Genomic DNA, 22,280 nt, shown 5'->3' on the forward strand with positions numbered 1-22,280 from the left:
ATAAATGCTCCCTCCCAGGTTCCGCCAACACCCTGGCTCCCCTTCACCGCAGGGCTAGAAGCCGCAACCCGAGCTCCCAGCTTGGATATTTGCCCAGTCCCCCGGCTACGCGCTTCTCTGAGTTACGTGGCGGGGTCACAACCGCCCCGCCTTACACCGGCCAACGCCCAGTACTCCGTCTGGCCCACCAGGGCGGAGTCCAAGCCGCGCCCCAATCCCGCCCTCACTCTGGCCCTGCCCACGACGTGCTCAGACCGGGCTCTGGCCCCGCCCACCTAGGGCTCTCGTCACGGCCTTGCCCACTGCGTGTCCAGGCCCCGCCCCAATCCCGCCTCTGTCGCGCGAAGGTCCCGCCTCTCTCCCCGCCCACACCGGAGCTACGGTCCTGGCCCGACCCACACTGGACTGGATCCCAACCCCGGTTCAGACCCCGCCCCCGAGCCGCGGCTCCTGCGCGGTCCGGACTAGCGATGGCGTTTGTGGCTTGGAGACTGGGGCGTCCTTCGTGTTTGAGGTAAGCTTGGAGCTTTGGCTGCCGAGCCCAGGGTCACTGCCAGACGTTCTGGGGAGGGTGTCGCCCGCGGGGCACGCTCTGTCTGCGCTCTGTAGCAGCATTTCCTTGCTTTTCCAACGAGAGGTCGTTAGCGAGTGCCCGGAGACCCGCGTCCGCCTTCTCGGGCCTGGGAGAGCCGTGACGGACGCGTCCGAGCCCGGGCCCGCGCCGCTCCGCCTGCCGGCTGCCCACTGCGCCCGCCGCTCAGCGCCGCCCGCTGCCCCCTGCACCGCCCGCTCCCCCCTGCGCCACCCATTGCCCTCCGGCCTCCGTGCCCCACTTGGGTACTTTCCAGGGCGCAGAGTGCGCCTTGAAGAAGCGAGGAGGACATTCGGGGTGTTCTGTGCGTCGCTGCGCGCTGTGGAAAACCAGTCAGTGGGCTGTTGCTGGCGTGTTCGGACTTAGAACTGTTTTCATACAGAATCTGTGTCTTGCAATGCTGAGTGAAAGCTCCGCAGTCCCGACAGTGTAACAGCCAAAAACAAATCCGTGCCCAGGACCCCCCACCTGACCGGGGTGGAATTCCCAGGGATTTTATTTACTTTAAAACAAAAACAATAACTACCCCCCTCCGCTAAAAAGAAACTTCATTTTGAAATAAAAGGTTTGCATCACATTTTATGGGAAGTTGCAAATTTAGGCCGTGTGTGCGTGTGTGTGTGTGTGTGTGTGTGTGTGTACGCGCGCGCGCGCCTGCGCGTGCGTGCAAGCGCAAGCACTTACTTAAACTCAGGGTGCTGTCCCTTAAGCATTTTTTTTTTTTTTTTTTGGCCAGTCCTGGGCCTTGGACTCAGGGCCTGAGCACTGTCCCTGGCTTCTTCCCGCTCAAGGCTAGCACTCTGCCACTTGAGCCACAGCGCCACTTATGGCCGTTTTCTGTATATGTGGTGCTGGGGAATTGAACCTAGGGCCTCGTGTATCCGAGGCAGGCACTCTTGCCACTAGGCTATATCCCCAGCCCCTTAAGCATTTTTTGCTCAAGCCATAGCTCCACTTCCAGCTTTTTGCTGGTTATGGTTAATTGGAGATAAGAACCTCATGGTCTTTGCTTCTTGGGCTAGCATGGAACCTCAGTCCTCAGATCTTAACCTTCCAAGTAGCCAGTAGTAACAGGCAGGAGCTACCAGCACCCAGCTTCCTTTCTTTTGTACTTGGAATTATTCCTGTGACAAATTCAAGTGAAATGCATATTATTTTCCTTTCTTTCCAGAAAAAAAAACACATCAAACTTACTGTGAGTGAATTTCATTAAGTTACATACTAACTTTTCAAGATTGAAATGTAGGGTTCATTATACCATATACAAATTACATAAATGCAGAAAAGGTGATAAATCTGTTAGGTGCGGATTTTATTTGTAACTGTTATTTTAACTAATTACCCTTAATGTTCTTGATATTGTTATCCTTTTTCTTTTCTTTTCTTTTCTTTCTTTTTCTTTTCTTTTTTTTTTTTTTTTTTTTTTTTGGGCCTGTGGTCTCAGTGCTGTCCCCTGAGGTGGGCCACCCTCTCCCTGATATACCCTAGCTTAAAAATTTGCTTGTCGGGCCTGGGAATATGGCCTAGTGGCAAGAGTGCTTGCCTCGGATACACGAGGCCCTGAGTTTGATTCCTCAGCACCACATATACAGAAAATGGCCAGAAGTGGCGCTGTGGCTCAAGTGGCAGTGCGCTAGCCTTGAGCAAAAAGAAGCCAGGGACGCCCTGAGTTCACGGTCCAGGACTGGCCAAAAAAAAAAAAATTTGCTTGTCACCAGGCATTGCTTCCTGTTTCTCCTGGGCTCCTGTCTGGCTATTTAAATATCTTGCCTGAGGTGAAGATAGACCTGCCAGAGCCCTCTCCCCTATCTTCCAGCCAACTAGAGTCCTTCCCTCGCAGTTGAGAAAGATGTGTGTCCAATGCCAGCAACTGCTCCTCTGTCCCTTGAACCGTTTCTTGTATCTTCTATCTTCACCCAGTCTCCTTTCCTTCTATCCTTCAAAGAGTGTGTGTGTGTGTTAGGACAGGTATTTTGACAACTGCATGGCAAGAATTGGCCAGATAAGAGTTAAACTTTGTTCATTCAGCAAAGGATATTTTAAGACAGTGGGATTAAAGATTAAATTCTGTATATTTTACTCCCTTCTTCCCCTTCCCTAGCTCTACCTTCCATGCCCTTGATTTTCAACTTATGGGAAAATTGTAATTGGCCATTTTCATTTTGAATTGCTTACCAATATTTCTTGGATGTCGCCTGCTTTTCTATTATTCAAGCTTACTACAGTGAGCTATTGCACAGATTTCTTATATAGGGCTCATTTGGTGCTAGCTTGCTGGGACTGGTAGAGAGAATGTATTTATAAACAAACATTGAATTTTGGTAAGGGCTGTGTTACTGAATGCTGGTAGCTCATGCCTGTTATCCTAGCTACACAGAAGACAGTTGAAGCAAAAAAGTCCATGAGACTCTTATCTCTTGCCATCAAAAAGCCAGAAGTAGAACTGTGGCTCAAATGGTAGAATTACAGTAGCCTTGAGTGAAAAAGTTTAAAGGACCCCCCTCCCCTACAACGGCCACAAAGAAAAAAACAAAGAAGAAAGAAATTAGGCTGTAGAAATGTAAGGTAAGAGATAGAACCTAGTGCATTCTTTGTAGTCTTCTGCAGGTTGCTCATCTGCACCTGAGCAGAACCATGGGGGCCAGTCAGAAGGACTTCGAAAATGCAATGAATCAGGTGAAGCTCTTGAAGAAGGATCCAGGAAATGAAGTGAAGCTGAAACTCTATGCCCTGTATAAGCAGGTAATGCCTACAGTCTGACATTCTTTAGAGACATTTTGAACTCATGATTTCTTAAATACACACATTGTATGGCTACTAAAATTGAGATTTAATATTTAAGTATATTCTGCCTTTCTTCTGAAATATGTGTGCATGTGAGCTCTACTTTCTTTTCTTTTTTGTGGTTTGTTATGTCTTGAAATACTATTGTGGCACAAAACAACCACTTAAGGATATCTTGAAACAATTGGAGCGATTTGAATATGGACTGAGTTTTCGAAGAAGCTCCCTGGGAATTATTGTTGTGTCATGGTTATATAAAAAAAGTACTGGCTTTTTAATGAATACTGAGTATGTAGGAGTGAAATAACATGTTGTTTGACATGATGTTTGACATTCACTAAAATAAACACATGAAGGCTGGGTTCTGGTGACTCACACATATAATCCTAACTACTCACAAGGCTGATCTGAGGAATATGGTTCAAAGCCAGCCTGGACAAACTAGAATTTTAAATTAACCAGCAAAAAGGCACAAATGAAAATGATCAAGTGGTAGAACACCAGCCTCAAGTGAAAAAGCCAAGAAAGAGTGAGAGGCCCTGAGTTCAAGCCCCAATAACCAGAAGGAAGGAGGAAGGAAGAACAGAAAAGAAAGAGCACAAAAGAAAAGTGAAGGAAGGAAATTCAAAACAAGGCCAAATTTAATTATTTCATTTGAATGGTCAAGAACTTATATAGTAGGCTGGGGATATGGCCTAGTGGCAAAAGTGCTTGCCTCATATACATGAGGCCCTGGGTTCAATTCCCCAGCACCACATACAGAAAATGGCCAGAAGTGGCGCTGTGGCTCAAGTGGCAGAGTCCTAGCCTTGAGCAAAAAGAAGCCAGGGACAGTGCTCAGACCCTGAGTCCAAGCCCCAGGACTGGCCAAAAAAAAAAAAAAAGAACTTATATAGTAAGAAAAAGCAATCTGTCAAATGGAAATGTCTCTATCTTGTAACCAATCACAATTCTGTACTGATATATTTCCTGGAATGACTTGCTTCTTGATTTTATTTCTAAGTATCATCTATATTGTTTGTTACCAGCCAGCTATGTCAAGGCTATGAGTCTTTCCCAGTGGTATTAAAGAATAGATTTCTCCCCCCATCCCCATCCCCTCCCCATCTCTGCTGAGTCATCCTCATGAATGAGATAGCTTACTGTGGGCTCTGAGTCTTCCTAGCAAATTATTGAAGATGAGGCTAGTGTTGGGAACTGCCCTTTCCTCTACCTTGCAATTGGTATGAGACATGAGAGCAGTCAGAAGATAAGGCAAACCCTTTGTCCTTCTGCTAACTCTTGCAACTTGACTTTCTATTTAAAGGCCTATTTAAGTCGAGGACACCTTACTACCTTTGCTTTTCATAGCCTCTTTCCTCTGTTAGCTAACTTATTACAAAATTATAGAAATTTTAGAATGGGGTTTTAAATTGCCATCTCTAAAATATAGAACAGGACATTTTATTCATCTCAAAACACTTGTTGCACCCAACCTCAAATAGATAAAATTTACTTTGTTTTCTACTAGTATGCTCTTCAATTAAGTTTCCTGAGGCCCTGTGGTTCTAACTGCTCACAACTTATCTCTACTAGCTATAGTGCTGTGTTCATGGAATTGGTGGTGTTTTTTGTATCTGTCCACAAGCTTTCAGAATATATGCAGATTGGCTTTGGATATAGCTTGGTGGTTAAGCACTTGTCTATTGTGTGAAGCCCTGGATTTAATCCGTAGCACAGTTTGGGGCAGGATATTGCCGAATATCCTGTGGGTTTTTCAAATGCTAACTAGTTCCTTTTGAATATTCATGTCTGTTTTGATCATTTGTGAAAAATGTGGTCATCAGCAAAATGAATGAGCATATATTTTGTGCATATTGTGTATATGTGTGATGGTACTGGGGCTTGTACTCAAGGCCTTAGTTTTTCCACTCAAAGGTAGCACTGTTATCACTTGAGCTACGGCCTGAATATAGGTAAGGAAAAACTCCAGATCATTTTGCATATCCTGTGAAGAGATTTTAGAGAGGTATTTTTGCTAGCTTTGAACTTTGTTACATATTTAAGACTTTGGTTTGCATAAATATGTGACCACTAATCACCCTTACCCTCTTCACAGGCTACGGAAGGACCTTGTAGTATACCCAAACCTGGTGTATTTGATTTTGTTAACAAGGCCAAGTGGGATGCGTGGAATGCCCTTGGCAGCCTGCCCAAGGTGAATTTACTTGTTTACTCTGCGTTTGTTTGCTGGATTTCTAAAGAAGCTTGGTGTTTCAATGAGTCTTTAAAATCTTTCTTTTTAATATAATTTTATTGTTATTATTACAGAGGGCTTACTGTTTCATGAGTCAAGTAATGAGTACATTTCTTTTGGGATGATGTCACCCTTTCCTTTGCTTTCCCCTCCTATATCCCTGCTATGTAGTTGAACTGGGCTCACACTCTAATCTTCCTGCCTCCATCTCCCCAGTGTTGAGATTAGAGGTGTGAGCCACCATGTCCAGCTCTGTTGAAACCTTAATGTGCTTTTATTGATCAAGGCCGAAGTTCTTTTGTCTACTGCTAAGTGCTAGTTATTAGCACAATATGGTCTTCAAAATGCTTACTCCTTGACTACGGCTGAGTTCTTTGTCATCTATGCTTCAGGAAACTGCCAGGCAGAACTATGTGGATTTGGTATCCGGTTTGAGTTCTCCATCTCAATCCTCTAGCCAGGTAGAGGCTGGGGCTGACCAGAAGACTCCTGGGTCTGAAGATGTAGTTGTGACCTCTGAGGATGGCATCACGAAGATCATGTTTAACCGTCCTGCCCAGAAAAATGCCATCACCACTCAGGTAATGACTCTGCTCCTGGAAGTACTTCCTGTTCTTCTTGTCTTCTGTTTGTCTCATTCAAAACATCACAGTTTCTACATTAAACTTTTTTTTTATGTTTCTCTGGTTTGATTTGTACAAGGTAAGTGAGAGTACATTCAGAACTATGAAATCTTTGCTTAGAATTTGTTTGAAATAGGGTCTACATATCCAGAAGGCATGGTGACTTTCCTGTGAATGGAAGTACAGATCATTTAAATCAGGAGAAGTGAAATACATGTGGCTATGAGAGAATGTACAGAGAAGCCCTCTAAGATTAGACTTAAGTATAATGTTTCCCTGTGTGTCTTCATGTCACAGACAATTATCTTTTCTGCTCTAATGGAGCTTTATTTTGTACAGGCAGAGGGAGAGGGGAGAGACTTCACCTCCAATAGCAAATATAACCCAAGTAGATGGTTTACATGTATGAAAATAGTTCAATGAAACCTGCTGTTTTAGAAAGGAGGGGAGGGAGGGCAACAGAAGGGTGAGACTGATTGCACAAATGCAGGAAAACTTCACAATGAAATCCCCTCCTGAATAACAAATGCATGCTAGTAATTTGTGTGCATGTGTGCACATGTGTGTGTGCACTATTAGGGATTGAACTTGGCTTTTTCCATCACAGCTGGCTCTCTACCACTGAGCTATACTTCCACTTCTGGCTTTTTGCTGGCTAATTGAAAAGTTTCACAGACTGTAACTCCTCTTTATAACAAATAATATAAAAGTAGAACATAACCCAGCTTTTCTTTGAAAAAGCAGCTCTGAGGATTTTGCATCTGCCTTTGACCTAGACTGATAGCAAGATAACCACCTTAGCTCCTTCCCTTTGAAATAAATTACAGGGAATTCATCAAATCCTTGGAGATAAACTGGGGTTCAAGTTTAAGAGGTCTGTAATCATTGTGGGAGGGGGTGTTGATGTGTGTGTGTGTGTATATGTGTCGGTTGTGGGGTTTGAACTCAGGGCCTGGGCACTATCCCAGAGCTCTTTTGTTCAAGACTAGTACTCTACCACTTTGAGACGCATCTCTGCTTCTGGTTTTTTGATGGTTAGTTGGAGATAAGAGTCTCACAGCCTTTCCTGCCCAGGCTGGCCTTTAATTGCCATCTTCAGATTTCAATTTCCTGAGTAGCTAGGATTACAGGCATAAGCCACCAGTGCCTGACTGTTTTGGTTGGGATTTTTTTTTATATTTCTTTTCATTTTTTATTTTTATTATAAAGGTGTTGTACAGAGGGATTACAGTTACATAAGTCAAGTAATGAGGACACTTCTTTTTGGACAGTATTACCCCTTCCCTCACTCTCAGTTTTTCTCTCCTATCTCCACCCACAAGTTATATAGTTCGTTTTTCGCATGGTGTTCAGTGAGTAGCATTGCTACATTTGTTAACCTTTTCGTCCTTCTTTTTCTGGGTTTTTGTTGGGTTTTTAAGATACATCATGGTACAGATTATTAACTTGATGTAGTTTTAAGTAAGAGTTGTTTGAAATTGGTATGTGCCATTTAATTGATAATGCACTGAATTCTGAGAGTTTGGTTTCTGCTTAACCTTCCTCATATCTCTGTATCTATGGCAATGATAGCTCCTCATTATAGGTATCTAATAAATTTCTGTACTGTCTGTGCAGGAGTTGCCCTAATTTCTACAAGGAGCTTGTTACCATCAGTTAAATAGACAGGTTAAGAAGTAACTTGCCCAAGTTCCCAAAGTGAATAAGCAGGAAGACTGAAACCCAGATGGATATATCCCCCTCCTAATCCTAGCTCTTTCCAGATACATTACCATGCTAGGTCATCAGTATTCTAACAATAATAGAACTTTCTCCTCCTTCCCTAGGAGAAAATGATTATATCTTTAAGTTGTACATTATGTAAAATCCCTCCCTTAATGTGAATATCAGTCCTCTTTATCATTCTTTCCCACAGTGGAACACATTCGGAAGTAAAGCAATACATACAACATTTTCAGAAATGTTACTGATTTAGAATTTAGAGACTACTGCCCCAGAATCTCCTTGCAGCTGCTCAAAAATCCCATCCTTTTGGCATTTGTTAACATGTCCCAGACTGCCTTCAACACTTGCTGTTTCTTGAAGTGACAACTGAGATGCAGCTTTGAGAATGTTTCTTCTGGACAGGTACCATCTCACCTGCTCTAGACAAACATCAGCACCTCAGATCTCAGATGACCTTCTGTTGCTTAAACTACACACACACACACACACACACACACACACACACACACACACACACGAGCACAGTTCTAGTTAAAGATGTGGAAAAATAATCTCCTGCTAATTCCAGAAGCTCAGCAATGCTTTTTTTGTTTGCTTTGGGAACCACCCCTCTGCCTCTGCTGTAGCATGGGGACACAGCATGTACTGAGGAATCACAGAAGGAATGAAAATGACTTAGAGAGTAACCAACCAACTTTTTAGGTACTTAAATACAACCAATATGGAAGTGGTGCTGTGGCTCAGTGGTAAGAGCAGTAGCCTTGAGCACAAAGAGACTCAGGGGCAGTAGCCAGGCCCTGAGTCAAGCCCCAGGACCAGCAGGAAAAAAAAAATTAAATACAATCAATAAAGCTAGGCAGTGGTGGCTCACACATGTAATACTAGCTCTTTAGGAAGCAAAGATCTGAGGATTAAGGTTTGAAACCAGCCTGGACAGGAAAGTCTTGAGACTCCTATCTCCAATTAAGTAGCTAAGTGCTTGGCTGGAGTTGTGCTCAAATGGTAGAGTTCCATACATGAACAAAAGTGCTGCATAAAAGTGCAAGGCCCTGAGTTCAAGCCTAAGTTCTTCAGGCATGTGCTCACAAATTGTGTATCCACCACACACACACCCATGCATACACACACGCCCCTCCCCAACCAGTATTTATGTTTGGGTTGTTCTGGGAGCAGGCTTGTAGACTGATAAAATGAATCCGTTTCAGTTTCTTTTCATTTCCTGCCTTCCCATTCACAGATGTATCGAGAGGTTATACTTGCACTTAAAACTGCAAGCAAGGATAACTCAGCCATCACTGTTATAACAGGTAAGACATTTTCTCAGACTTCTTGTTTAAATTTCTTTCTTACTCTCTCTTTTTTTAAGCAGACAGAGCAAGTTTATTTGAAAGTGAAAAGAAAGAAACAAGACTAAATAGAGAGGCTCCAAAGAAAGTCCAATGGTGTCCTCTCAGAGGACAATTTTATAGTACAGGGTTCTTTTATTTAAATTTCTGTTTGGGGAAGGGTCTTACTTGATAGGGAATTGAATGAAAACTCAAGATATTTTTCCAGTACTACAGCACAGTCATTTTATAAATACACAGGACAAGCAGTCTTTGATAATTACCCAAGGTGAAAAATATATTCTGATATGGTTTGTACCTCAATAATCATGGTAGCCAAGTCACTGTAGTCAGAACATGAAACTACTTATGAGTCCAAAAACAAATGGATAAACAAATTGTTTATTCTTCATACAATAAGACAGTACTCAGCAGTGAAAAGCAGTGGGTGAGAGATAACACAAGCACATGGATGAATCTTTAAGATAGGTCAGCAAGGACTGGGAGCACGGTGTGAGTATTGAGGTGAGGTCCTGATTTCAGAAAAATCAATAAAACGGGGCTGGGGATATGGCCTAGTGGCAAGAGTGCTTGCCTCATATACATGAGGCCCTGGGTTCGATTCCCCAGCACCACATATACAGAAAACGGCCAGAAGTGGCGCTGTGGCTCAAGTGGCAGAGTGCTAGCCTTGAGCAAGAAGAAGCCAGGGACAGTGCTCAGGCCCTGAGTCCAAGCCCCAGGACTGGCCAAAAAAAAAAAAAAATCAATAAAACGTAGAAGAAAGTATATATTGTTTAAATCAATTCATATGAATTTCTATAGTGTTAGGCAAAAGCCCTGTTCTGTGATGATGGAAGCTGGAAAGTGATTGTCTTTGGGCAGATGGGGTGCCATGTCTCAAGGAGCACTCTGGGAATGTTTTGGGATGCTGAAGATGCTGTAGATGGTAGCCCTGCTTATCTGACTGTTCCTTCACTGGATTTCAGTTACTCACAGACAACCTTGGTCCAAAAACACTAAATTAAAAATTACGTAAAATAAACTATTCACACATTTTAAATTTGTTATCGTATATTGTTAATGTTTTATTTTTATTATTGTTGCTCTCATCTTACCTAACTTTGTCATGGGTATGTATGCACAGTCTTCCCCCATGATCTTCAGGGATAAGATAAACCCAGGGCCTGCACCTCACTAGTCTGCAATGAGGACCAGAACCATGGCTGCACTGGTGTATTCTTAGTGACTAGCACAGGACCAGGACATCGCTGACTCTTCACAATTCTATACTGAATGCATAGATTGAATGCATGCTAGATCTGTTATTTTTATTGTTTCCAGGAAATGGTGACTATTACAGCAGTGGAAATGATTTAACTAACTTTACCAAGATTCCCCCAGGTGGAATAGAGGAAGTAGCCAAAAGTGGTGCCATTTTACTGAGGTAAGAGTGACATTCATCTGATCCCGAGGGCTTACTCTTATGCATCAAAGTGGTATTCAGCTGAGCAAAAGTAAAATGCCTACTTCTCTGTGTGGCCTCGATTTATTGTGACTTTAGACAGGCATGTGTCTCCATCCTGTCCTTGAATATACAGGCATTAATTCTATTTGACATTTGACACTTTGTCAAATTGACTAGAATGCAAAAGATAAAGTAGAGTTGTAAGTAAGGTTCTCCTATTTGAGGAAGAGAACTTTAGCAGGCTGGCATCTGATCAGATGAATGGATGACTTCCATGATTGCTGGCTATAGGAGACATGAAGTCATGCAGAGAGCCACAAAAAGCAGAATGGAGGCATCACTCTTCCTGTCAGATTGATTCTATCATCTCTGAATCCCACTGATATTGCTGTATGTGCTTAGGAACCCACTTCAATCTTTTAGACCATAGCTAGTGTACAGCCAGGCTCAGCCTGTAGGATTTGCTGCTCCACCAAGTGCCTTGCATAGGGATGGCCTGGAAAGATCTGGGGTGGAAGAGCAGATGTGGCCAGACAGGAAGGCAATGCTAGTTAGTATCTTCATCTCAGACTGCCTGGCCTGTACTTTGGGAATGTTGCTTTAGAACATTCAATGCTTTTCTATTTTCATTTCTGTAGAGAATTCGTAGACTGTTTTATAGATTTTCCTAAGCCTCTGGTTGCAGTGGTAAATGGTCCAGCTGTGGGAATCCCGGTCACCCTTCTTGGGCTGTTTGATGCTGTGTATGCATCAGATCAGGTAAGTCAGCTCCCAGAAACATGGGAGGCCAGGCAAGTGTAGTAAAAATGAGATCTTTTGGATTCTCCTCAACTTGTAGGATTGTGTTTTTTCCTCCATCATTAATCTAAATTTTCTAGACACTAATTTGTTATAAATTTTGTCCCAACTACGATGGTTCAGTATTCTAATCAAATTATACAATAGTAACTCATCTTTCATGTTACTCAAATACACAGGAGAAACATGAAAGCTTTCCCTCATAGGAGAGCAAGAAGTAGCATCTTTGCAGGTTATACACAAGTAGATAATTTGGTCCTCTTTTTCTAACTAAGTCCTAGAACACTGAGAATTTAGGATGTGACCATCACACTATCATCACTCTATCACTCTAACCCCTCTCCTTTGCAGATAAGAAAACTAAAGCTCCTAGGTAATTCCTTATCCAGAATACAACTCAGCCTTGAGTTCACCATTGAATTAAATACTGAAATTTTTATTCTTACCACAGTGTGTGTTTGCTATAGCAAAAAATAATGTTTTGAAAAATATGAAAAACTGGGCTGGGGATATGGCCTAGTGGCAAGAGTGCTTGCCTCGTATACATGAGGCCCTGGGTTCGATTCCCCAGGACCACGTATACAGAAAATGGCCAGAAGTGGCGCTGTGGCTCAAGTGGCAGAGTGCTAGCCTTGAGCAAAAAGAAGCCAGGGACAGTGCTCAGGCCCTGAGTCCAAGCCCCAGGACTGGCCAAAAATATAAATATATATATATATGAAAAAACACAAAGGAAAAAAAATAACCTAAACATCACTCCCTGAAGCCAGGCTGAAATTTGAGGATTGTGGTTCACAGTTAGGGCAAATCCTTGAGATTCATTTCCAATTAACTAACAGAAAGACAAAATTAGAGGCATGTGTCATATGGTTGAGCACTGTCTGTGAGCAGAAAAAAATGAAAGTGCAAGTACCTGCAATCAATCAACCAATCAGTCAACTTACGGTGTAGATGAAGGTCAAAGACATGAGGAGCAGAGGGAAAGCTCCATGAGCAACTGGAGTTAATAGTAGTTGGTTACAGGCAGGATTTTGCTAAATTAGTAGATTTATAGCTGCCTTATTTTAACTATGTGAGATGGTGGATAAGTTAATTATTTTCCACTAAAGCATTCATTCTACTATATATGTATCTTACAATGCCATGTTATATATGCTAAAGTATAATATCCCTTGTATAAAGTCACTCGTTATTTTACCATTCAGAGAAAACCAGTAATGGCATTTGGTTTATGTAAGTTACCTGGTTTAAGAGTTCCCTGACTGCTGGAACCCTTGGCTATTTCTAGTTTTTGTCACTTTAAACAAACATGGAATGAATATTTGTTTTAGAACTTTGTCCCTAGAACATTTACTGTAGAACTTCTAAGGCTGGCAGGTTCTTTAAGTGTCTCCACACTTAAAAGAGTTCTTGCCTACTGTGAAAAACAGTTACTTTGTACCGATGAGGAGAGTCCCAGGAGCTGTCATTATTGACATCATGAGCAAATAACATATAGTAAATGATGCATTTGTGTTTAACACATAGAGCCAAAATGCTAATTAGTATGTGCTGTCCATTCTTTATGATAAGCCATGGTTAGCAATGCTATTTGCTCCTCTGCCAGCAAGTGGCAACTTTTCTGTGGCTTTAAAAATCATAAAATAAGCTGGCACACTGGCTGTTGTAATTCTAGCCACTCAGGAGGCTGAGATATGAGGATTGTGGCTCAGAGCCAGCCCAGACATGAATGTCTATGAGACTCTTTAGTTAACCACCAAAAAGCCAGCAGTGGAGCTGTGGCCCAGATGGTTGCTTGCTAGCCTTATGCAAAAAAGCTCAGGGACAGTGCCTTGAGTTCAAGCCCCAATAGTGGCACAAAGATATAAATAAAATCATAAAAAATACTTTTTCGGTACTTACCATGTACTTGCTAGATCATTAACTAACCCACATCACATCCCTACCCATAAGACCGCACCCCCTACACATTTATATAACATAAATTGTGAGGCTAGGACTCTTGGACATTTCTGCAGATGAGGAAACTGGCACCTACAGGGTAGAAAATGCTCCTGAGGTAATCCTCCAAATAGTAATGCCAGACCCTAAACCATTCACTACATCCAGGTCTTGATTTTAAAAATAAGCATTGTAATGACAGCTCTGTCAGGTTTGACTGTACCTGTTCATGGTTGTTTAGGTCTGCTTAGGTTTTTCTTTTTTTTCCCCATAAGTTTTCTTGTTGTATTCCTTTGGTTGTGTCTTCTCAGTTTCTTGCTTTGAGAAACATTTCTTTTGGAGAAATAGAAGAAAAATAATGCTAATGAGAACATTTTATTTTGTATTTTTATTTATATAATACATGCATTATAACTTTATATCTCTAACAAATGTGCATTCAAAATAACACTGTGTTGATGGTAAGAAACAAAATCTAAATATTCTTTTATGTTTTATAAATAAATTAAGAACACAAGAGAACACACTGGTGGCTCATGACTACAATCCTAGATACTCAGGAGGCAGAGGACTATTGTTTGAAGCTAGCCCAGGCAGGAAACTCTGTAAGACCATGACCTCCAGTTAGCCACCCAAAAGTAGTGCTGTGACTGGAATGGTAGAGTTCCAGCCTTGAGTGAAAAAGCTAAAAGGCCAGGCCCTGAGTTCAAGAAGGCAACAACAAAAAAATCAAAAAAAGAAAGAAAGAAAAAGGAAAGAAGAAAGAAACACACAAACCAAAAGTAGATAACTGATAGATGATTCTGTTATATAAAGCTAATTGAAAGATCTCTAGAGCAAGATGAAGACAAATTCAAAATAGAAGGAACAACTCTTCAACTCACAACAAAAGTAACCTTGCTAAATAAAGTATATGTGTAATATAATATAAAAATGAGGACTAGAGAGGAATAAATTGCCCACAGAAGATGAAAGATAGTGGCTCTTTAACCAAAAGGATAGAGATCTTTCAAAAAATGGGATGATAAGCCACAGAAAAATAATGTGCATCACAAATGAGAGAAAAAAAGACTTGTAACCTAAATGTATAAAGACTTCTTACAACCCCAAAAAGGTAAAGACCCTAACTTAAAAATAGTGGGAAAAAATATTTCAACAGTCTTCACCAAAGAAGAAATATACATGGTTAATGAGTTCATGAAAAGATGCTCCATGTGGCTAATCATAAATATAAAGTGTAAAGCAAAACCACTAGACATCTGTACACCCTATTCATATGATTGAAGTTAAAAAGACATAGAAGGAAAGGTCTAAGAGGCATTGGTCAAGGGCCTCCTTGCAAGAAGAAGGTCCTAAATTTAATCCCTAATACCAACAGAAAATAAATGTGCAGCTAAAATGTGCAACTACTAGCCAGGTGCCAGTGGCTCAGGACTGCAATCATAGCTACTCAGAAGGCTGAGATCTCAGGATTGCAATTCAAAGCCAGCCAGGGCAGAAAAGTGTCCATGAGACTCCTATCTCCAATTAACCACTCAAAAACTGGAAGTGGGGCTGTGGCTCAACGTGGTAGAATGCTAGCCTTGAGCAAAAGTGCCCAGGCCCCGACCAAATATACATATGTGTGTGTATAAACATACACACACATATGTATATATAAATATATATTAACCAAGTTCAATTTGTTACACAGAGTTCAGAGCAAATGGAACGCTGCACAGCTGGACTGTTACATTGGCCCACCCACTTTGGGAGAGAATCCTACAGCTTCTTTGAGCTACACTTGTCTCCCAACCAGCTATTCTGCTGCCATCTATTTATCCACGAGGCCTGAGAACTTGTTTACCCAGCATCCTTTACACAAAGATAACCATTTCTTTTTATTGGAATTAATCAGAAAAAAGACTTGACTTTTTTTTTAAGCTTCATTGACAAAACAGAAATTGTTCATCTTGCATGAAAAAAGCACTTTTAAATCACTTTAGTCATAATAGCCAAACCACTGGAAGTAACAATGGTGGCATTAAATGGCAAATGGAGAAACAAACTATTGTACATCCTCACAAGGATTACTATGCAGCAATCAAAAGAAATAAGCTACTAGCATGCAACAGCATGGTAACTCTCAGAAGCCTTTAGCTAAGTGACAGAGCCAGAAGTAGAGTTTCAGAGTTAAGGATTCTATTTATGTAACATTCTAGAAAAGGCAAAACTTTAGGGACCAAATGCAGCTTGGTCCCTAGATTGCATGGGAATGGTAGAAAGAACAGATTAACTACAGAGAGGTATACAGGAACTTTGGGGACCATGGAGATGTTCCCCATGGTATAGCTATATTAACTCTATGTTTATAAAAGTCTGTAGACAACACACTTTTAAGTGCATCTTGACATATAGCAGTGGCTTACACTTATAACCTCAGGAGGCTAAGATCTGAAAATAGAGCCAGCCTGGAAGGAAAGTCTGTGACTCTTATTTTTAGTTAACCGCAAAAAAAACTGGAAGTGGAGCTGTAGTTCAAGTGGTAGAGTGCTTGCTAACCTTGAGCAAAAAGGCTCAGGAACAATACTCAAGCCCTAAGTTCAAGCCTCAGGACTGGCACATGCTTGTGCACATGCACGCGCGCGCACACACACACATACACATACACAACTGACAGTGGTAATATATGTCGGTAACCCCAGCACTCAGGAGGCTGAGGCAAGATCGTGATTTGGAGTCCAGCCTGGAATACATTTCTAAGCTAGTTTGGACTACTCAGTGAAATCCTCAGGGAGCCAAGATCTGAGGATCGCCATTCAGAGCCAATGCAGGCAGACAGCCCAAAGGATTTGGTCTCTACTTAACCACAGGAAGCCAGAAGTAGAAGCATGGCTCAATTGATACAGTGCTACACATGAGCAAGAAAGCCAAGTGAGAGTGCAAGGCCCTCAGTCCAAGCCCTAGTCTTGGCATACAGATCAAAAAGAAGGAGGGAGAAAGGGAAAGAAGAAAAAGGGAGAACAAAGGAGGGGATGGAAAATGTGAGAAAGAGAAAGGACTGAAGGAGGGAAAGAAAAGAAAACCTGAATTGTGAAATTATAATCAAGTATGTGAAAAATCACATGTGAAAATGATTTTCACTTCTCCCCCTACCCCTAACAGGCAACCTTTCATACTCCATTTAGTCACCTGGGCCAGACTGCGGAGGGGTGCTCCTCTTATACTTTCCCGAAGATAATGGGCCCGGCCAAGGTAACTTTGAGAAGCTTAAAGATAATATATAATGTGTAATCTCTCTTCCTAAAATAATCCTATCTTCCCTCTCCTTTCCCTTCCTAAGATAAGCAAAAGCTATAGAAGCTAAATCACTTGCTGCCACTTGAAGAATATCACCTACACAGAAATCAGGATCTGGGAAGGGTCTGGTGTGAGAAGCTGAGATTCTGTTTGAGGCCTAGTGTGGGGGACCCTCCTCTCTCTGCTGATTGGCAGCTGTTGGCTCACTAATGCCAAAGCTGTGGAGCACAAGGAGCTGCTGAGCTTGGGGCTACATCATCCGGTGGATAAGCAGCCCTGAGAATGAGACAACCTGACACTTTGCATGTGACCATGTAGGCAGAGCTTACTGGCTGCCTCTCCTCACTCCATCTGCCTTTGTCAGCCCAAGTTGCCCATGTATTAGACACCCCTGCAGTGACCAAGTGGTTTCTCAGGCCTAGCTCTGTGTTGTGTGCATTCTGTGGCATGACTCCAAGAGTATAAATAACAACTGGAGAAGTGGAGCCCAGCAATATGCTTAGCAAATATTCTTTAGTGTCTCAGAGCAAGGGAGAAGAAAAGATACATTGTGTGTGTGTGTGTGTGTGTGTGTGTGTGTGTGTGTGTGCGCATCCTGATACTGGGGCTTGAACTCAGGACCTCACACTCTTGGTGTGGCTTTTTCTCTCAAGGCCAGTGGCTCTGCCTACTACTTGAGCTGCACCTCTACTTCTGGCTGTTTGCTGGTTAATTGGAGATAAGTTGCCTGGATTTATCTGGTCACACTGGTTTTGAACCAGGATCTTCAAATTTCAGCTTCCTGAGTAGCTAGGATGCTACACCGCCAGTTCAGTTTTTAAACTCTCATTATGCTACCATATACCCAGACTTGTTATTCAGGATTGCATTTTGAAAAGTAGAGCAGAACCAACTCATAAGAGACTAGAATATTTGCAATAGAGTTTATTCTTCTGGAAGAGACATTGCAAATGTAGAAAGAACTTCCATTTAGTAGCCTCTGATTAGAAATGTAATATAAGGGGCTGAGGATATGGCCTAGTGGCAAGAGTGCCTGCCTCGGATACACGAGGCCCTAGGTTCGATTCCCCAGCACCACATATACAGAAAACAGCCAGAAGCGGCGCTGTGGCTTAAGTGGCAGAGTGCTAGCCTTGAGCGGGAAGAAGCCAGGGACAGTGCTCAGGCCCTGAGTCCAAGGCCCAGGACTGGCAAAAAAAAAAAAAAAAAAAAAAAAAGAAATGTAATATAAGACATTCTCATTTTTCTTCAGCCAAATAAAATTAAGTCAGGTGCTTATGGCTCACCCCTGTAATCTAGCTACTTAGGAGGCTGAGATCTGAGGATTGAGGCAAGAAGCCAGCCCAGGCAGAAAAGTCTGTGAGACTCTTACTTGCAATTAAGCACCAAAAGGCCAGCAGTGGAGTTGTCCTTCAAGTGGTAGAGAGCCAGCCTTGAGCAAAAAGTTAAGGGACAGTACCCAGGCCATGAGTTCAATCCCCATTACAGGCACATAAATAAGTGAATAAATGAATATTTTAAAGTGAATTTAAATGTCAAGAAAAATCTCACAACTAGACCACTGGGTAAAACAGCAGGCAATAGAATTTTGTTTCTTTTTTTAAAATTGAATTTTGTTTCTTTAAAAGTTGACATTGGGGGGCTGGGAATATGGCCTAGTGGCAAGAGTGATTGCCTTGTATACATGAGGCCCTGGGTTCGATTCCTCAGCACCACATATACAGAAAATGGCCAGAAGTGGTGCTGTGGCTCAAGTGGCAGAGTGCTAGCCCTGAGCAAAAGAGAAGCCAGGGACAGTGCTCAGGCCCTGAGTTCACGGCCTAGGACTGGCCAAAAAAAAAAAAAAAAAAAGTTGACACTGGAAAGAAAAACGAGGGTGTAAGATATCACAAGAAATGTACTCACTGCCCTATTATGTAACTGTACCCCTTTTGCACAACACCTTGTCAACAAAATTTAATTAATAAATAAAAATAAATAAAAGGATTTTTAAAAAGTTGACATTGATCATGATTTTTCTCGCTTGTTTAACATTTTCTGTTACAATCACTTCATAGGGCAAACCAAGCCATAGCTTCTGAGGTTTTGGGTCATTTTTGTCTGGAGATTCCCATTCTGGCCTCTCCAACATAGATCCTCCTGGATCTCCTTTCAAAGATGGAAGCCTGCAAAGATAGTGGCTTGTTTTGCAAACTGTGAGGTCGTCAACTTCTCCCTTACTGTGAAACACACACAACCCCATAGCCCACCCGCAGATCTGTGTCTCCTGAAAGCAGTCAGCTCTCATAGGAACTGAAGCCTTGTTTTAGTAAGCTGGCATCTAAACTTTCCATTTCAGGCGGCTGAGATGCTTATTTTTGGGAAGAAGTTAACAGCAAGAGAGGCATGTGCCCAAGGCCTTGTAACTGAAGTTTTTCCTGAAAGCACGTTCCAGAAAGAAGTTTGGACCAGGCTGAAAGCATATGCAAAATTACCTCCAAATGTTAGTTCTCTCTCTCTCTCTCTCTCTCTCTCTCCCCTCCTCTTACCCTTCCCCCATAGGAACCATGGAACTTAATTCCCTAAGGGGAAAATGTGTTTGCTGTAGGGAAATGCTTTGCTTAAAAATGACAAGACATTTGGCTTCAAATACATATCAATTTGAGATTGAAAATAATATAATAGTGTTAGAAGCACTGACTTTTACAAAACTTATCAAATAGACATTTCCATGACACAGGACAGAGTAGTGGTTCCTTATGGGGAATAACTTGAAGAGGAGGATAGGCAGGATTTGCTGAGAACTTTCATTTTAGAATACAGGGAAAGGGCTGGAGGCATGGCTCAGCTGGTAGAGTGCCAGCCTTTGAGTGAAAGCTTCAAACCGGGAGTTCAAGTCCTGGTCTCAAGGCTGGGGGAAAAAAAAAAAAAAAAACTAGAATACAGGAGAAAATGTAGATAGGTTGAATATTTGTTTTTATATGTGATTGTTAAGAGTTTATTGCTTTTTTATTCTTGTTATTTATATGTGGTCTTAGAACTTGATGTTTTGGTCTTGATTTTTGGAGGTGTTTTAGAAGTAGATAGGGACAGACCTGCCCCATACTTACTAAAGTGATTTGTATGTATATTAAAAGTTGGGAAGCACTCTCCTGTATTACATAAGTGCTTAAGACTTATCAGGATTAGTTAATTGATATGTGAATGACTAGAGTCAATCAAAAATAATTCCACTTTAACCATATTGTTGGTTTTCTTTTATCAGGCCATGAGAATTTCCAAAGAGTTAATCAGATCTAATGAGAAAGAAAAGCTCCATGCCGTTAATGCTGAAGAATGCACTACCCTCCAGGGAAGATGGCTGTCTGATGAGTGCATGAATGCGATCGTGAACTTCTTATCCCAGAAAGCAAAACTCTGATGACCACGGGATATGTGCCTGATCTAAACCAACCTCCTTGTGCCTTTTTCCACTGCTAACATAGTTATTATGATTGTAAAAATGGTACCATTAAAACTGTTACCCTTACACCTCTGATGAAAAATAAAACTTTGGTAAAGGAAGCTCTTCAGGAATTCACATTTGGTTTTATTTTTTCATGTGTTTGTTTTTGTTTTTGTGTTTCGGTAATAGGCTTACATCTTGGCAGGCCCGGATGGCTCACACCAATAATCCTAGCTATCTGAGAAGCTGAGATCTGAGGATTGAGCTTTGAAGCCAGTCACACAGAAAAGTCTATGAGATTCTTCCCACCAGTTAACCAGCAAAAAGTGGAGATGTGGTTCAAGTGGTAGAGCACAGCTTTGAGTGAGAAAGCTAAGGACAATGCTTAGGTCCTGAATCCAAGCCCTATTACCAGCACAAAAATGAGTAAAAAAGAAAGTTTTACATCTTTTGTCATGAATCGTTGTTGCCAGGAACAGTGGAACATTGTGCCTGGGATCCTACTGTGGAAGGCAGCCACCGCTCTGCAGGCTGAAGTTATATCTTCATACACCAAGATAGCGCTTTGTCGTCCGCAAGGAGTGACGGTCCTAATTGGACCAAACATTGACAGCTTTCGGACCACAGACCTCACATCCTCAATAGGTTGCATATTCTTTTTCAACCATCTGGCAAAGGAGAAATGGAAGAAGGAAACAATTAGAAAACAGATATGGATCTTAGGGTTTATTTTTCTTTTTTTTCACAGTTTAATGAAGGGGAAATGGATCATTCCATTGGAAAGCAATGCTCCTCCTCTGTGACAGAGTTCTTGTGTGTGTGCGTGCACTGCTACAGGGCCTTGAACTCTGAGCCTTGTGCTCGTGCTTGGGTGCTCTATCACTTGAGCCACATCTCCACTTCCAGCTTTGGGCTGGCTGGCTATTTGTAGTCTCTCAGATTTGTCTGCCTGGGCTGGCTTCAAACCATCATCTTCAGATCTCAGCCTTCTGAGTAGCTAAGATTACATCAATGCCCAGCTCTGATTCTTCTTTAATATGCTATTTTACGTGGCACAACTGCAAACTATCTTACCTGTTCTTCTAGCTTCCTGTTCTAATTAATGCCATGCATCTCATTTGACAAAGACTGGAGATGCAATTCCAAGGAGTAAAAAGATTGTCAAGGATTATTTTGCTTTTTTTTTTTTACTTATTTTTTTTAGACAGCCCAGTAAGGAAAGTCCCTGAGACTCTTATCTCCAATTAACCACCAAAAAATTGGAAGTGGCCTTGTGGCTCAAGTGGTAGAGCAATAGCCTTGAGCTGAGTCACTCAGGCACAGTGCCCAGGCCCAGAGTTCAAACCCAACAACCAACTTAAAAAATAAGATGTTTAAAATAAGTTTTGAAACCATATTGATTCCATCTTGGGTGAGAATCTTTTAGCAGCTGGCATCACAACAATGGGAACCCTTGTAGAGCTAGAACATGACAAGACAGAAAACTAGAGAGTGGGCACACTTATTCATTTTATAACATCTTGTTCCCTTGAGAACTGACTGACCTTGTGAACCTAGCATTTATCCCTATGAGGGCAGGATTCCCTTGCCCTAATTACCTGAACCTACCTCTCAATGTATCCCACACAGGAACTCGTTTTTCCCCCTTATTGTCAAAGTGAGGTACAGAGGGGTTACAGTTTCATATGTAAGGCAGTAAGTACATTTCTTATCCAACTTGTTACCTCCTCCCTCATTGTGCTTTTTAAAATACTATTCTTTTTTTTCAAATTTTTATTATCAAACTGATGTACAGAGATGTTACAGTTTCATACGTTAGGCATTGAATACATTTCTTGTACTGTTTGTTACCTTGTCCCTCATACCCCCCTCTCCCCTCCTCCTTACCCTTCCCCCCCCTGAGGTGTTCAGTTCACTTACACCAAACAGTTTTGCAAGTATTGCTTTTGTAGTTGTTTCTTTTTTTTTACCCTGTGTCTCTCAATTTTGGTATTCCCTTTCAATTTCCTAGTTCCAATACCAGTATACACGGTTTCCAATATACTCAGATAAGATTACAGAGATAGTGTAGGTACAACCACAGGAAGG

At 41.8% G+C, this 22,280-nt stretch overlaps 2 protein-coding genes across 6 annotated transcripts in view; one reads left to right on the plus strand and one right to left on the minus strand.

The window, feature by feature from the left end:
- Window positions 1-446: 446 nt before the first annotated feature.
- Eci2 (enoyl-CoA delta isomerase 2) lies at window positions 447-20,327 on the plus strand. 5 transcript variants are annotated; one of them, XM_048348532.1, is made up of 10 exons: window positions 447-514; window positions 3,190-3,334; window positions 5,475-5,573; window positions 6,005-6,193; window positions 9,198-9,267; window positions 10,630-10,732; window positions 11,392-11,512; window positions 16,634-16,723; window positions 19,107-19,250; window positions 20,013-20,327. In XM_048348532.1, the coding sequence occupies exons 1-10, from the start codon at window positions 471-473 to the stop codon at window positions 20,166-20,168; spliced, it is 1,161 nt and encodes a 386-aa protein (XP_048204489.1). In that variant the 5' UTR covers window positions 447-470; the 3' UTR covers window positions 20,169-20,327. The 5 variants fall into 5 exon arrangements, with proteins under 5 accessions (XP_048204489.1, XP_048204492.1, XP_048204493.1 ...); XM_048348536.1 differs by having other exon boundaries at window positions 455-514; window positions 3,200-3,334; XM_048348533.1 differs by lacking the exon at window positions 447-514 and adding an exon at window positions 994-1,157.
- Window positions 20,328-20,524: 197 nt separating this feature from the next.
- Window positions 20,525-22,280, minus strand: part of LOC125353680 (uncharacterized protein C6orf201 homolog) — a 30,708-nt gene continuing 28,952 nt past the window's right edge. The window contains exon 4 of the mRNA XM_048349348.1: window positions 20,525-20,860. Within this exon, the coding sequence (XP_048205305.1) occupies window positions 20,578-20,860 (283 nt within the window). The 3' untranslated portion in view covers window positions 20,525-20,577. The remainder of the gene's footprint in view (window positions 20,861-22,280) is intronic.

The sequence above is a fragment of the Perognathus longimembris genome, chromosome 6, assembly GCF_023159225.1.
Source record: "Perognathus longimembris pacificus isolate PPM17 chromosome 6, ASM2315922v1, whole genome shotgun sequence".
Taxonomy (NCBI): domain Eukaryota; kingdom Metazoa; phylum Chordata; class Mammalia; order Rodentia; family Heteromyidae; genus Perognathus; species Perognathus longimembris.

What these genes read in the sequence shown, in the direction of transcription:
- Eci2 (XM_048348532.1), top strand. Translation starts at nt 471, where the DNA reads ATGGCGTTTGTGGCTTGGAGACTGGGGCGTCCTTCGTGTTTGAG. An exon ending in GGGCGTCCTTCGTGTTTGAG is followed by an intron (nt 515 to 3,189) that starts GTAAGCTTGGAG and finishes CATTCTTTGTAG; the next exon opens with TCTTCTGCAGGTTGCTCATC. An exon ending in AGCCATCACTGTTATAACAG is followed by an intron (nt 9,268 to 10,629) that starts GTAAGACATTTT and finishes TATTGTTTCCAG; the next exon opens with GAAATGGTGACTATTACAGC.